The 13,922-nt window shown below is 41.6% G+C and overlaps 1 protein-coding gene across 3 annotated transcripts in view; it reads right to left on the bottom strand.

Moving 5' to 3' along the window:
• Positions 1-1,794: 1,794 nt before the first annotated feature.
• LOC121576655 (guanine nucleotide-binding protein G(o) subunit alpha) overlaps positions 1,795-13,922 on the bottom strand; it is a 117,950-nt gene continuing 105,822 nt past the window's right edge. Inside the window, exons 7-8 of one of the 3 annotated variants that reach the window (XM_041889978.2) lie at positions 10,375-10,528; positions 1,795-3,922 (exon numbers count right to left, since the gene is read on the bottom strand). In XM_041889978.2, coding sequence (XP_041745912.1) covers positions 3,735-3,922; positions 10,375-10,528 — 342 coding nt within the window. In that variant the 3' untranslated portion in view covers positions 1,795-3,734. Of the gene's footprint in view, positions 3,923-4,583; positions 4,738-7,393; positions 9,825-10,374; positions 10,529-13,922 lie in introns of those variants that run through there. The other 2 variants (XM_041889976.2, XM_041889977.2) reach the window with 2 other exon arrangements.

The following is a 13,922-nucleotide window of genomic DNA, read 5'->3' as shown; positions in this document are numbered from 1 at the left end:
TCACGCTGTCATTTAGGTTAGTATTGTGGAACAACTACAATGTTGTTGATCCATCCTCAGTTTTCTCCTTTCACAGCCATTCAACTCTGTAACTGTTTTAAAGTCACCATTGGCCTCATGGTGAAATCTCTGAGCAGTTTCCTACCTCTCCGGCAACTGAGTTAGGAAGGACGCCTGTATCTTTGTAGTGACTGGGTGTATTTACACACCAACCAAAGTGTAATTCATAACTTCACCATGCTCAAAGGGGTCTGCTTTTTTTATTTGGAACCAATAGGTGCCCTTCTTTGCGAGGCATTGGAAAACCTCTATTATTGCACACAGAGTGAGTCCATGCAACTTATTATGTAACTTGTTGATTGGATATATCTGGTTGTTTTTACCCACCGAGTTGCAGGACTGATGGCAGGTTGACTTGTCTGGTTTGGCTAGCTAGCTAGCTAAAGTTTGCATTTAAAAGATACATCTCTCTTCTTGATCAATGAGACCTGACTGCATTATGAAAATGGCAGAGAGCTCGTAGTGAGGATGACTACTGCTCTGGACTGATGTGTGGTGGGCTTTTTTGCGCTGTAGCAGCAGCAGAGGCATCACCCAAGTGGGTGCTACACGTTAGTTGTGGAGGAGTATGAAGTCCAGGCCACAGAGAGACTGAGCTGAGACGACATCAGGGCCAGCAAACCAACCCCATCACCTGGGTTCACAGGCTATCATCTGGCATCAACTGCATCACCTTTATCTGGTATCACCATCATCAAACCATCATCTAACTAAATATAGGAGCCTGAGATCGCTGGTCCTGAGATCACTAATCTACTGTTCCAGGATGATTTTTGTGAAGTCAAGCATTTAAAATGAATGGCCTTCTGGTAAAACTATTAATGATCTTTAACTCTGCACTGTCTAAGCTCAAGTCTCTAATCAACAGTTTAAGACACTCAACTGCAACTCAACACACCCCTCTATTTAATCTATCACTCAATCAATCACCCCCTGTCAATCTCCATCCCCGCTCACTTCCTATCTACCATCTCCCTCTTCTCAGCCTTCACCATCATTTACTCTCTCTCCATCTCTCTCTCTGTGCCATGGCTGAACCTACTGAACTTGCAGCCTCAGCAGTCTGCCCAATCAGAAGCTGAGCCCCATTTCTGGCATGTCTCTCTGGCTTATTCCACTAAATACTTAATTTCTCAGAATTGCCGCGCTGTTTGTTCTTTTGCCATTCCAGAATTGATACTAGAACGTTGATGTGCTTTAGGTTACCATGTATGACCAGGGATCTCTGGGCTCATGGATAGTCTCTATGTGTTTTAGTTTCATGGATGGTGTGTGTGTGTGTGTGTGAGGGCGTCAGCATCATGCATGGTGTGTGTAGCCTATGTGTGAGGCGTTTCTGCCCCCCTAGGCTGAGCTTGCTCCCTCTACTCCCCAGCCCAGCAGAGACGTCAGCTAGCAGCAGGACATCCTCCCTGCAGGTGGCAGGAAGCAGTGGAACTGACGGTTATCATTTCATCCCCTCTCACCCTCAGCCTACAAATATACTGCACTGAACATGGGCCGCCATCACACACTCATTCTAACGTAGGAGTCACAACCCAAAATTCAGATCCAACCTAGTTTAATACTGTGGACTGATTGGTAGTTAGTTACCTACATTCCTACTTTCCTCCCTTGTTTAGTTTGACAAGGTTTTGTATATCTTATTAGCAGTTTGTCAGTAGCAAGAAGGTATCAGGTCTGTGAAGAAAAGGTGGTACTTATGAGTAACAATAAGAATCAGAATGCCCCAAGTTGTAGTCATGAAAACTGTGGGTTTTAATGTAAACACTACATTCGATTGGTATTCCAGCACGAACATCCCACATGAAAGAACAACCATTCACTAAAGAGGGAGAAAAAAGCAGCACAGAAAAGAATTCACTGGGATAAAAAGAATGGATAATAAAAAAGGAGGGGATCAAGGAAAAAAGAATGCCAAACTGATATGTGTAATAATACACAGTATTCTTTAAAAAAGGCAGATAGGTAGGAGAGATCTTTCCAAATCTTTGTGTGAAGTGAGAGCTGTGCTTTTCTATGAAGACCTGGAAAGTGTTTGAGTACAATTCCCCAAAACTAAAAGAAAACGCTTGAATCTGTACAGCCGTGTGGACACCCCTCCCTTACTAGCAACGGTGCGGGACGTGCTCCAAAGTGGTTCTTCCAAAATAGTCAGGCTAAGTAAAGACACTGTAATGCATGGAGAACAGGCAAAAATAATCAGTACAGTGCATAAACATCAACATGGGTTAGTCAGTAAGAACGGCTCAAGAATGGATCACGGGAACCCTTGCAAAACGTTTTTTTTTTTTTAAAGGGGGAGAGAGAAAGAAATGTTCTGTAGCTACAAAGCACAAAAAATGTACTTTAATAATAATATAGAATCATCATCATCATTGATATTGTAATTATTATCATCGTCATTTCATCATTGTTTTTATTGTCATAATCATCCTTTTTTTCTATGTGAAGCATTTAACGGTCTCTTTATACAAAGGCTGAAGGATGGGTCATGCGATCTGTGTCAGGAGGAGTGATGGGGGACACCACCACCAAGCCTGTGGACAACCCAAAACAAGAAAACCAGGTGGGCGCTAGGAAAATAAGAAGGATGATAAAGTGGAGAAATAAAGTACAAGGTGTGTGGCGAGTACAAGGTGTGTGGCGAGTACAAGGTGTGTGGCGAGTACAAGGTGTGTGGTGAGTACAAGGTGTGTGGTGAGTGTGGGACACACGATAAATAAATACATGAATCAATGATAATAAAAAAGTAGAAGTTCCTTACATGATAATGTTAATAGATATTCATTACAGTAACAAAGTGTTCCTTGGACCATCTCCAAACCTGTCATTTTCAGGGGGTTGTCAGCTTTCAGATATCTGATTGGTTTAGAGGCTTGGGGTCACGTGCTGTGACTCACTGCTCCAAAATCCACACAGCCAAAGGCAATGGCCCACCGGAGTGACAGGAAGGGATTGGATAAAAAAAAGAACAAGCTCATAGGGCATCAATCCTGGGTGTTTCTGTTTATCTCAACGATCAAATAGCTGAACAGAACTTCTATGATACCATGAAAACCCAGTCTGGTACAAAATAAAGGAAAGAGGACCGGGACACACTAACACATCAGCTTGTTTCAACTGATCTTGACTGTGGTACTCATGACTATCATACCTGTCAAAGCCATTGTTAGAGCTAGAATCGTTTTTTTGCGTAATTACATAATTACTACAGTAACATACTTAGGCAAACGTGTACAGGTCAGCAAATGGACTGATATTCATGTAATAAATATACATATGATAAACAAAAACATTTAAAAAATTACAAAAAGAAAGACATTATGTAAAACAAGTGAGGGTTGTTTTGTTAAAAACAAAAAGACAGTCAGGAAGGGGAGGAAACAAACATTAAACAAGTTCTCAACTTTGTTCTAAAACTTTAAAGGCTGGGTTTCTATAAGAAATCAGTTCTGTTGGCAGCTCTTTGAAGTCAAACTAAAAACATATATATATATATATATATATATATATATATATATTATATATATATATATATATATATATATATATATTGATATATATATTGATATATACGTATGCCTATTTTAAAACAATCATTATTATTATTTACCAAGTTGCATTTTCAATTAGAATCATTTCCAGAGGAGAGGCAAGGGGGCGGTCAGGGCTCAATACAAGCCACAGCCTCGCAGGTTGTTGGCGATGATGATGTCAGTGACGGCGTCAAACACCACCTGGATGTTCCCTGTATCTGTGGCACACGTCAGGTGACAGTAGATCTCCTTATTGGGCGAGCGGTTCTTGCTCTCAAATTGTGCTTGGATGTAGGCAGCTGCATCATCATAGGTGTTAGGACCTGTACAGGGAGGCAATGCAGAACGTGAACGAGGAAAAACAGAGGGAGGAGGAAAGACAGGATGGAGAGAAAGGTGACAGGGAAAGAGTAAAAACTAAAAGAGCTGAAGAGAGCTTTTAGGGCTTGAATTCATTCCATTGAATACCTTTTATATTCTCCTACATCAATTATTCGCTCTATTACAATCACATTCTGGTGTGGTAACCCATGTGACTTCAGTTAACATGAGGATACAGTCACAATGGCTTGGCTGTGTGTGTCAGATGTGGAAGGCAAAATAATGTTCACTGCAATGTGTCCCTGTGGGCAGCTCTCTAAAGCAGGGAAAGGAAATGGTATGGTGTCTGTCTGTCTGTATGTGCCTAAGCATACAGAGATGGAGACAGCTCTCACTGGCCATCCCTTCACCATGACTGCTCAAGCATGGCTGTGATTTTATTCTCTCTCAGGCTATGCGTGTCCATCTCACCTTGTCAGAGAGGGGAGGGTGGAGAGATACTAAATACAGTATTTGTATTCCCCTCAATTGTATGTACCACAATGTCAACTCACTTCAACATCACATGGTCAATACCTAAGTGGATTTTGCAGACTAAAGAGCAGGCTTTCAGCTAGCAAATATGTTTTGGCCAATTCTGACATTTACAAAGGTACATCTTACCTGTATACTCAGGGAAACAGATACTCAAGGCAGATTTCTTGATCTTTTCGGCAAACAGATCTTTCTTGTTGAGGAAGAGAATGATGGAAGTGTCAATGAAGAATTTGTTGTTACAGATGGAATCGAACAGCATAAGAGACTCGTGCATGCGATTCTGCAGTGGAGAGAAAGGAGGACAGAAGCAGAGGGAGGAGGAAGAGACAGCGAGGATGAGGAAGAGAGGGAGGGAAGGAGGGAGAGAAACAGAGAATGTGGAAAGGTTAGCCTCAGAGCAATAAAAACCAAGCAGGAATAATTGAACCAAGCTTCATGACTTGAGGACAGTATGTTGACAGTAGAAAGAGTGAGCATCCCAAAGCACCCGGACAGGACAGAGACTGCTAAGTAAGAGAATAAATGGTCTATCATGTGACTGAGTTTAACCAATCAGAATAATTGAGCTCTGCGATAAAGAACATGGAATAGTTAGAATCAGATTGAGGCATAATGAGAGGCAGCTGGCAGCTGCTGCTTTGGTCAGTGGATGTGTGTCTGACAATGACCCTGCTAACAGACAGGGGGCAGGGGAGAGAGAGAGACCAGACGACTTCTCCATTCACTGATGTTCTCATCAAGATTCATAGAGAGATAGAGAAAGAGGATGGAGAGAAATAGTTCAATATTTTGTGTCTGTAAGAGTGCATGGCGTGGTACTGAGTGAGGCATTGTGTGTTAGTGTAAAGTATGTGTTACTGCGTGAGTGTGCTGTGCAAAGGGCAGTGGTTTGTTTCTAATAGTCCCCTGTGCTCTGTACTGCAGGTAGTGACACACTCATAAGTAGTTCAGTAGCATTCCCATTGGACAAGAGAAAACAGAGAGCGAGAGAGAGAGCGAAATATAGTTTTTTAAATTAGTTTTTAGTTTATTTCACTTTTGTTTATTATCTATTTCACTTGCTTTGGCAATGTAAACATATGTTTCCCATGCCAATAATGCCCTTTGAATTTAATTTAATTGAGAGAGAGCGAGAGAGAGAGAGCGAGACAGAGAAAAACAGGAAGAGCAAAACACTCACTGCACAGTACATACACAAACTTGATCAGAGAGAGAGAGAGCGAGAGGGAGGGTCAGACTCATAGTTTCATGTGGAGATTTTTTATTTCCTTCATATAAACACACCCTTCAATAAATAATCACAACAACGAAAGAGGCGAATGAGCAAACAATAATTACAGCAGTGACACAAACAACACCTACTAGAAAACAGGTACTTCAATCATACCATGATGTACTGTACTGTCAGCATCCTAGTGCTGCTTGTGGGTGGTGTAAATTGAATTTCTTCATGGGGGTTGTGGTAAGCTCCAGAGAATAGTATCCAATGTATTCCTCCCATGCTGATGCAGAGGCAGTATTTGTGTAACACAAGGTGAAATGCAGTCAGGGAAAGTCGAAGGAGGATTTAAGAATTCTGCTTTTCAAAGTTATATTGTGCCGACTGTTTAATTATTTATGCTGCAGTCTAAATACTGGTATGTTTTGCCTGCTGTGATAGGGAGCTCCTGTGTGTGTGTGTGTGTGTGTGTGTGTGTGTGTGTGTGTGTGGGAGGACTGGGACTCACAAACTTGGGACTGGGAGAGGCTGACACCCAATCAACCGTACTACAGCTACGGTACATGAACCATCTCAGCCTTCATCAAGGCTAATCTCTATTACATCAGGGGACCCCACTACTGTACATGATATTCACTGCTGTTTCTCTCTATATATCTTGGTACCAACTAGACTTGAGATCCAGTTTACTCAGGGCCACATATTGTACCTCCTATCTGTTTCTCTCCAGCAGACAGACACAATTACCAATCTTTCTCTTTACCTTGGCCCTAAGACTCCATTATCCATCAGTCTCACTGCCGTGGACATAGGCTTTATTTGTCATCAGTCAGGTTTAAGGCAAGGCTATAAGATGAGCAGAGACAGACTGTCTGGGCGGGTGATCTGGGACTTACACATGCCCTCCTAGACGTCTGATGGCTTCTGTCTTAGTTTACCCTCTGGTAAAGAAGATATTATAACTCCAGCTGTGAATCTGAGAGCTTGCTGATACCGCAGCACGAACATGCTTCTTGTCAATGAGTACTGTTACATGCACACAATAATACGATTATTGTGGATAGTCAGATTAATATAATAGTTTGATTATAACGTTTACATGCTTTGCAAGAAGAACGATTTCCCTAATAATCCTGTTTACATGGATACCTGATGGCACTCTGATTAATGCAGAAAATCGGCAATCAAAATAAACGTTCTACCACAGCGACCATGTAATTTTTGGGAAGCATATTTGATTCCGATTTCAGGCATAAAAAGTTTGTATATGAAAACCACTTCTAAGACGCATACATTCAGTTGTTCCGAACTCACTTCACTCGCGCTAAAGAGGGAGGCTCGCTCGGTTGGTGCTAGAACATGCACAGATCAAATACACAGCTGGAACGCTGATTAAGGTGTTTACATGTCCTAATCATTTGAGCGATTGCTCAGAAAACCAGGTGTTTTAATCGGCGTATGTTTACTTTGATTTTGACCTGACGCCGATTAAGATAAGCAGAGTAAGGTGTTTACATGACTATTGCATAATCTGTCTACTGCCATAATCAGTTTAATATCAAATTATTACTCTGCATGTAAACATACTCAATGACTGTATATATGAATGGACAAAGCCATCGATCATGTGACACCATTAATTAAGATGGCGTCTCATGGAGACAAAACATGCGCAGTTTGAGCTACTCCAGGAAGTGACGTTGCAGGCTAGCTCAGTGCTGCCCCCTCTCATTGAGTAACTCAAGTTGAAGGTTGACCGGGGTACTGCAGGCTGCCATTAGCAACTAAATTATACTTATAACTTCTTGTGTGTGCGATTTTAAAATAATCGGTTCAAGGACATACATCTGGTGTATTAGAAGCAATTATTGGTACCATGATTGTCTTAAAAAATAGATGTTTCTTTACACGAAGATTCACCACGAAGATTGCAATTTTTCCATTCACTATAATGGGGGATCCTGTTTTCTGCTAACAATACTTGAACTACCATGGTCGGCCTTGAACTTCTGTGGCTTCAATGAGAGGGTGCAGTCATTCTCCCCTGCCTCTTATTGTTCATAAAATGTAAAATGTAGCACATGAACACTATCTCAACAGATTTGGCACAGAATGAAAACTTGTCTGCTCATGAGAACTTAAGAGTTCATGTCCTGTTGTGGAGAACTAACTGGCCTGAGGGCTGACACAGCCTTTGCCTCCTGAGTCCTGTGCACCTACCGAAGCAACACACAGTATCTTACTGCAATGACGTTTTAGTGTAGTCAACAAATCTTTTACAGAGCCCCTAGAATCACTGCAGTGACTTGGGCTATCAGAGTCACCTGACACACGAGGCTGTACCTACTAGCGAAGGCAGGCGTGGTGCTGAGAACGATCATCATGGTAACATCTGCCCTACCCCCACTCACCCGGCACCTACATGGGTGTGTGAGGCAGACAAATTAGTGCTTTCTAAGAGATGGAGCTTCCTACAGCCATGACAAGAAAAGAGTACAGGTTTTTGTACAGCTAAACGAGGAAGGCAGTATCAGTCCACCCCCAGATTCAGGAGCGGCATATTATTTGGCAAGAAACCAAGAGGTTTTGACCCTTCTTAGAGTGGTTTGGCATTATTTGGCAGAAGAACAGGGAGGGTGTTGTGACATTTGGTGTCCTCCCTGAGGGTCTGTGTAATGAGGGATGGAACAGCTGTTTCCTGGATTATTAATCCACAGATACCTAATCTTACACACACTCTCTCTTACAGTATACCACAAACAGATACTACCTTATCTGCTCTAACACACACATTATAAACTACCTGCTCCTTAGCCTATTGACTCTCCCATTAAGAATATAGCATTGGCACCAGTAAGATAAAATAGTTACTGACTTGGCCAGGCCAATCACCATCAATATACGGTAAATAACTCCAAGTGCTTGGTTGAGACTGCTGAGGCACCTAAACTGCAACAGGAAATTCTGGACTAAATATGACAGTTGAATATTTCTACATCTCTAACTATCAGCTCTAACTCAACTCCAGGCAGTGACTATGTTGATTGTCACTCCTACCAATTTGCATAATAAATGGGCTCAGTTTCTTACCCAAATACACTGTTTAGTAAAAATGTTACCTTCAGTAAGGCCACTGCAGTGTACATGACATCTTTGGCTGTACTTTCAAATCTTACACATTTCAAACCCAACCATTGAATCTCACAAAACTTGTAGCGACAACAAAAAAAAGCCTTCCAAGACTAATATCTCAGAACCTACATGACATATAAGCAGAACAGCAAATCATTTTTCAACCCAAGAAATCCACAAATTCACATTATTTATACAGTACCATCTTCCACTAGCCGCAAACAAATTAACTCCAATTCCAACTTCAAAGTGTTTCACAAAACCATCCAGGCACAAATTCCTTTCATATCAGATGATACTACTCAATAAGCAAAATGACAAATTACAATAGATACTTTGTTGGTAAAGATGAGCAGTTTTCCTTGTAAACTGTAGATGATTGTTTATCTCTGGTGGTGACCCAATGCCAGTTACACAAAAGTAATAACTGCCTTAGTGTTTTAGTAAAACAGCATATTTTCCTAAATAACCTACCACTAACATGACTTTGCTACAAATGTATCAAATGCATCTTGCTTCGGAAATGTGATTCACCATGGATGTCTAGATTGTATTGAATAGTTTTGCAGGTGAGTGATTGTCAAAATGTATATTCTTTATCACACTAAACTAATTGTTCCAGTCAAGGGTCATCTCCCTTTCCTGTATTCACTTCTACTTATGATGTTCAATGCCTGAGGCATAAAATACAGCTGGCTCTCTTTATACAACTAAATTAAAATGTCTTATTATTTAACAAATCTAAAAGGTGAATTAAGTTGATATGTGGGTGAGGGAAAAGTGCAGGAGAAGGGTCAATCCAGGGACACACTGGGTCTATCCTTTGGGTTAATACAGGCCACAACCACGCAGGTTGTTGGCGATGATGACGTCGGTGACAGCATCAAACACAAACTGGATGTTGTTGGTGTCGGTGGCACAGGTGACGTGGGCATACACTTCTTTGTGGAGGGACTTGTTCTTGCTCTCGTACTGAGACTGGATGTGGGCCACTGCTTCCATGAAGGTGTCAACGCCTGCAAAAAGGTTTGAAAGAGCAGGAGAAAGAGGAAATTGAGAAAATATATTTATAAGACCAGAGAGAGGCAGGATGTGGAAAGAAAGTGGGGTGAATAAAAGAAAGGATAAATAGAAAGAGGAAAATACAAGTGGAAGAAAAGCAGACAAAACAAAAGAAGGATATGAGGACAAGAAAAACCGAAGAATGGATCAAAAATATATATCGTTTTTTCAAATATTTTACACCTAATGTAAAACCTGATGTCTTTCTAAGCGGCTGGATTATCCTGTAACTGCGGAGGGAGGCCTTGGTTTACACAGAGTGTACAGCAGGCTACCCAGACTCCTTGGCTGCTCTGCTCTATAAGCCCTAAGATGATAACATGGAGTCATGCCAGGTAAGGGATGAGTAACTGTTCTGATTCCAAATGCTAGTCATCTCTCTTCAAGCCTTTCTACACATTATCCCTCCCTCCCACACTATCCCTTCTTCTATTTGTCCCTCCTGCTGCTACTCCATCCCTTTCTTTTCTCCTAGCTCAGCAGCCTCCACTCTTCATCAATTACCTGTGTACTCTGGGAAGCAGATACTAAGGGGAGATTTCTTAATTTTCTGCTCGAATATGTCCTTCTTGTTGAGAAATAGAATGATGGAGGTGTCTGTGAACCATTTGTTGTTACAGATGCTGTCGAACAGCTTCATAGACTCATGCATGCGGTTCTGTGGGTAGAGAAAACAACATGTCAGTCAGTCTGCTGTGTGGCTCTATTTCGAACTATGTCACACACACACACACACACACACACACACACACACACACACACACACACACACACACACACACACACACACACACGATAAAATAAGAGAAGAAACAAGTGAAGAAAGGAAACTAAAAAGCAGAACAGAAACTAAACTGTAGATGCCCTTTCCAGGAGTTCTTGTGTTAACTGTCTGTGAGCCACTTCCCCTAAGAGCCCAGAACATTCTAAAATGCAGTGTCTACACTATTTCATTATCAATATCCTGTTTGCCACAGTGTCATGGTAATATGTTAAGTATGACAAGTACGCAGCATCCTGGGAGGTTAGCCAAGTTCATGCATAATGTTATTAGGTAGGTCGTTCCAAGAATATAGTGCCTTTTGCATTCCTTTGATATTTTAAGTAGAAATTGTGCACCAATATTGAATTTTAAAAGCCTATTATATTAAATTAAGTGCCCTTTAATATAGACCACATGGGGAATTCAATACATCTTTTTTTTATGAATAAATGCTTGCTAAAGTGCCAAAATTCAACATTTTGACATGTCCCTCCGTCAACCCTGTGTCACTTCTAAGATGTTAACCCACTTAATCCTAAAATAAGTTTCACCATCATTGTAAAGCCCAATTTATTTTGTTGCTTTGACAAAGTCATTTCTAAAGATCATTATTTATTTAATGTGATTAGTGATTATTTTACGTCTGTCCCTCATTTTAAGGCCAACCCTGTTACGTGAACTGAACTCTCGTTTTAATATGGTGAAACTATTCCTTTTTAAATATATTATTTTAAAGAAACATTGAACATCTAATAGTAAAATCATAGAGTAAAAGCAGGTGAGCTGGTTCTACTCTTTTTGGACATTTACTGGTGTTTTGTGGTGGAAAACTGTGCGGGTCAAGCATAACACGTCAACCCTGTTACCCATAGATAGACAGGAATTTTTTTACAATTATTAATTTTTTTGTGAAGCTTGCATTCAAGCTTGTGTTCTTTATGACAAAATATTTACTGTAAATTAGGTGAAATCAAAAGATTGTTTTGACCAAGTTACACTTCTCAAAAAGGTACCGAATTGGTGGAACGACCCAGGTAGCCTAAGTCTAGGACAAACCCTGTATGCTTCTCTCTAGAACAGAGATGGGAGGGCATGCAAATACATTTATAGGTATTTTAAGTTATTTCACCATGGTGTTTGCCTGTTTAAATGTTAACTCAGAGTTGAAAGCAGACACTCTCTGATGTGAGTGAATTGTTGCCTTGTTCTCAATCACAGTGGAAAAGACAGAGCACAGTCATGACAGCTCCTTCACAGCCAATCACAATCCACTTAGAGCAGCAGAGAGGGCTCGCACAGCCAATCAGATCAAATAGAGGAAAGCCCTGAGAGAGACAGATTAAATAGAGCAGAGGCCCTGAAAGAGCCAATTACAGAACAATCCAAAAGAGTACATAAGATGAGTCACAGAGACTGGTGTTCTTGTAGTGTTAGTACATCTCAGAAAATGTAAGAGAAAGAAAGAGAAGAGATAAGAAAACTAATAACATAATGAAACATGCATCTCATTAGGTGAATCAGCATCTGATGAGTAAGACTTTGAGAACAAGGCAACACATACATAAAACAGTGTCATATCACATACATTTTTGCAGACACTCTTATCCAGAGCAACCTACAGGAGCAATTAGGGTTAAGTGCCTTGCTCAAGGGCACATCGACAGATGTGTCACCTAGTCAGCTCAGGAATTCTAACGAGCTACCTTTCCGTTATTGGCCCAACGCTCTTAACCGCCAGGCTGCCTGCCGCCCATATACATACAGTCATATCCTCACAGTGAAAATCCCGGGTAAACTCACAGACATGCTAAACACACACACATAATCACATCACAACCAAAAGGTGTGCTGCTTTCAACTCTTTCCAGATGATTTTGGATTCTTTGTCCTTGTGAAAGATTTCATACCTGTGCATATGTTTGGTGGGAGGGCCCTCTGTGGAACCAGGTGGGTTTTTAGCGTTTGCCGATTGGTTAGAGAGGACAGCCGATGGCGAGAGATGACAGGAGAGGAGCTGAGACGAGAAGACGTTGAAGGAGAGACGAGAGCTGCTGGGGGGTTGGGGAGGCTCAGTGGAGCAGAGAAGGACATGCACGAGAGCACAACTCAACTCAACTCATCTCCCCCCTCTCAAACACATACGCATGCACGCACAAGCAAAAACGCACGCACAGTCGTGTCCACGCACGCATGCATGTATGCATGCACACGCGCGCTCCCACACACACCACACACACATACATAGAGACACACACACACTCCCCCCAACGGTGAAAGGAAAAAACTGTAGAGCAGGCAGGAAGGACCCAAACCAAACCTCGCAGTCAAATTATTGAACAGAATTGCTGTAGAAAATCTGCACTGCTGTGCACATCTTTGAGGGTGTGCCAGTACTTGCATGAAGAGGAAAAACAGATGGCGAGAAAGCGAGAGATAAATGCACATTTTTGTTTGTTGAAGTAGTGTATGTGTGTGTGTGTGTGTGGATGTGTGTGCGGGCATGTGCATATGAGTCCAGGAGTAAACAAATATGACTTTGATTTAGGAGTCAGTCAACCTGTCAGAGGCATAGTTCATATTTCAACAGAGCCAGTAGAGCCTTCCTTTTTCGGTTTATCATGTCTGTAAATCTACTCTGATACATTTAGTTGTGTTTTCAAATAGGATTATCCTGACCTCGCTATATAAATTTTTCAAAAATAAACCCATAAACGCACATTTTCTCCTTTCCTCCGCTCCTGACTGCATGTGCTGCCATAAAAATAGGATGAATAGAACCGGCATCCCCATTCAAGTCAATCATGGCATAATGGGTGGACTGGCGGCCATTGCCAGTGCACCGATAGGAGAAAAGCAGGAAGTAAAATATGAGCTGAAATATGTGCTGCGATTTCTTGATTCGACTCAACTGACATTAAAAAATACATTCAATTGCATGAGCCACATCAGTTAACATTTGAATGAACATTCTATATGACCATTATTGCATCGTAATACCAGGCAGCCATTGCGAGTGTACCCATGAGTTTACCTGTCAAATCAATAATGTCTATCTGCAGACAGTGGTTACTACATGCTGCGCCCACTACATGTCACTACATGCCACGCCCACTGCTAGCGCTGTCTCTGGCCCACACTCCAGCACAGTAGGTGGCGGTAATGCACCAACCGTCGAAAAACCCCACTGAAGAAGGCGGTTGCTAGCTAGCTAGGGGACACGGGCACACAGTGTCCTTTGCCCCCGCCTGCCAAGCACTGCTTTCTGCAGTTCTGCTAACGTTACGGCGAG

The sequence above is a fragment of the Coregonus clupeaformis genome, chromosome 29 (genome assembly GCF_020615455.1).
Source record: "Coregonus clupeaformis isolate EN_2021a chromosome 29, ASM2061545v1, whole genome shotgun sequence".
Taxonomy (NCBI): Eukaryota; Metazoa; Chordata; class Actinopteri; order Salmoniformes; family Salmonidae; genus Coregonus; species Coregonus clupeaformis.
The sequence above is the reverse complement of the archived record's forward strand: the minus strand, read 5'-3'. Positions and strand labels throughout refer to the sequence as shown.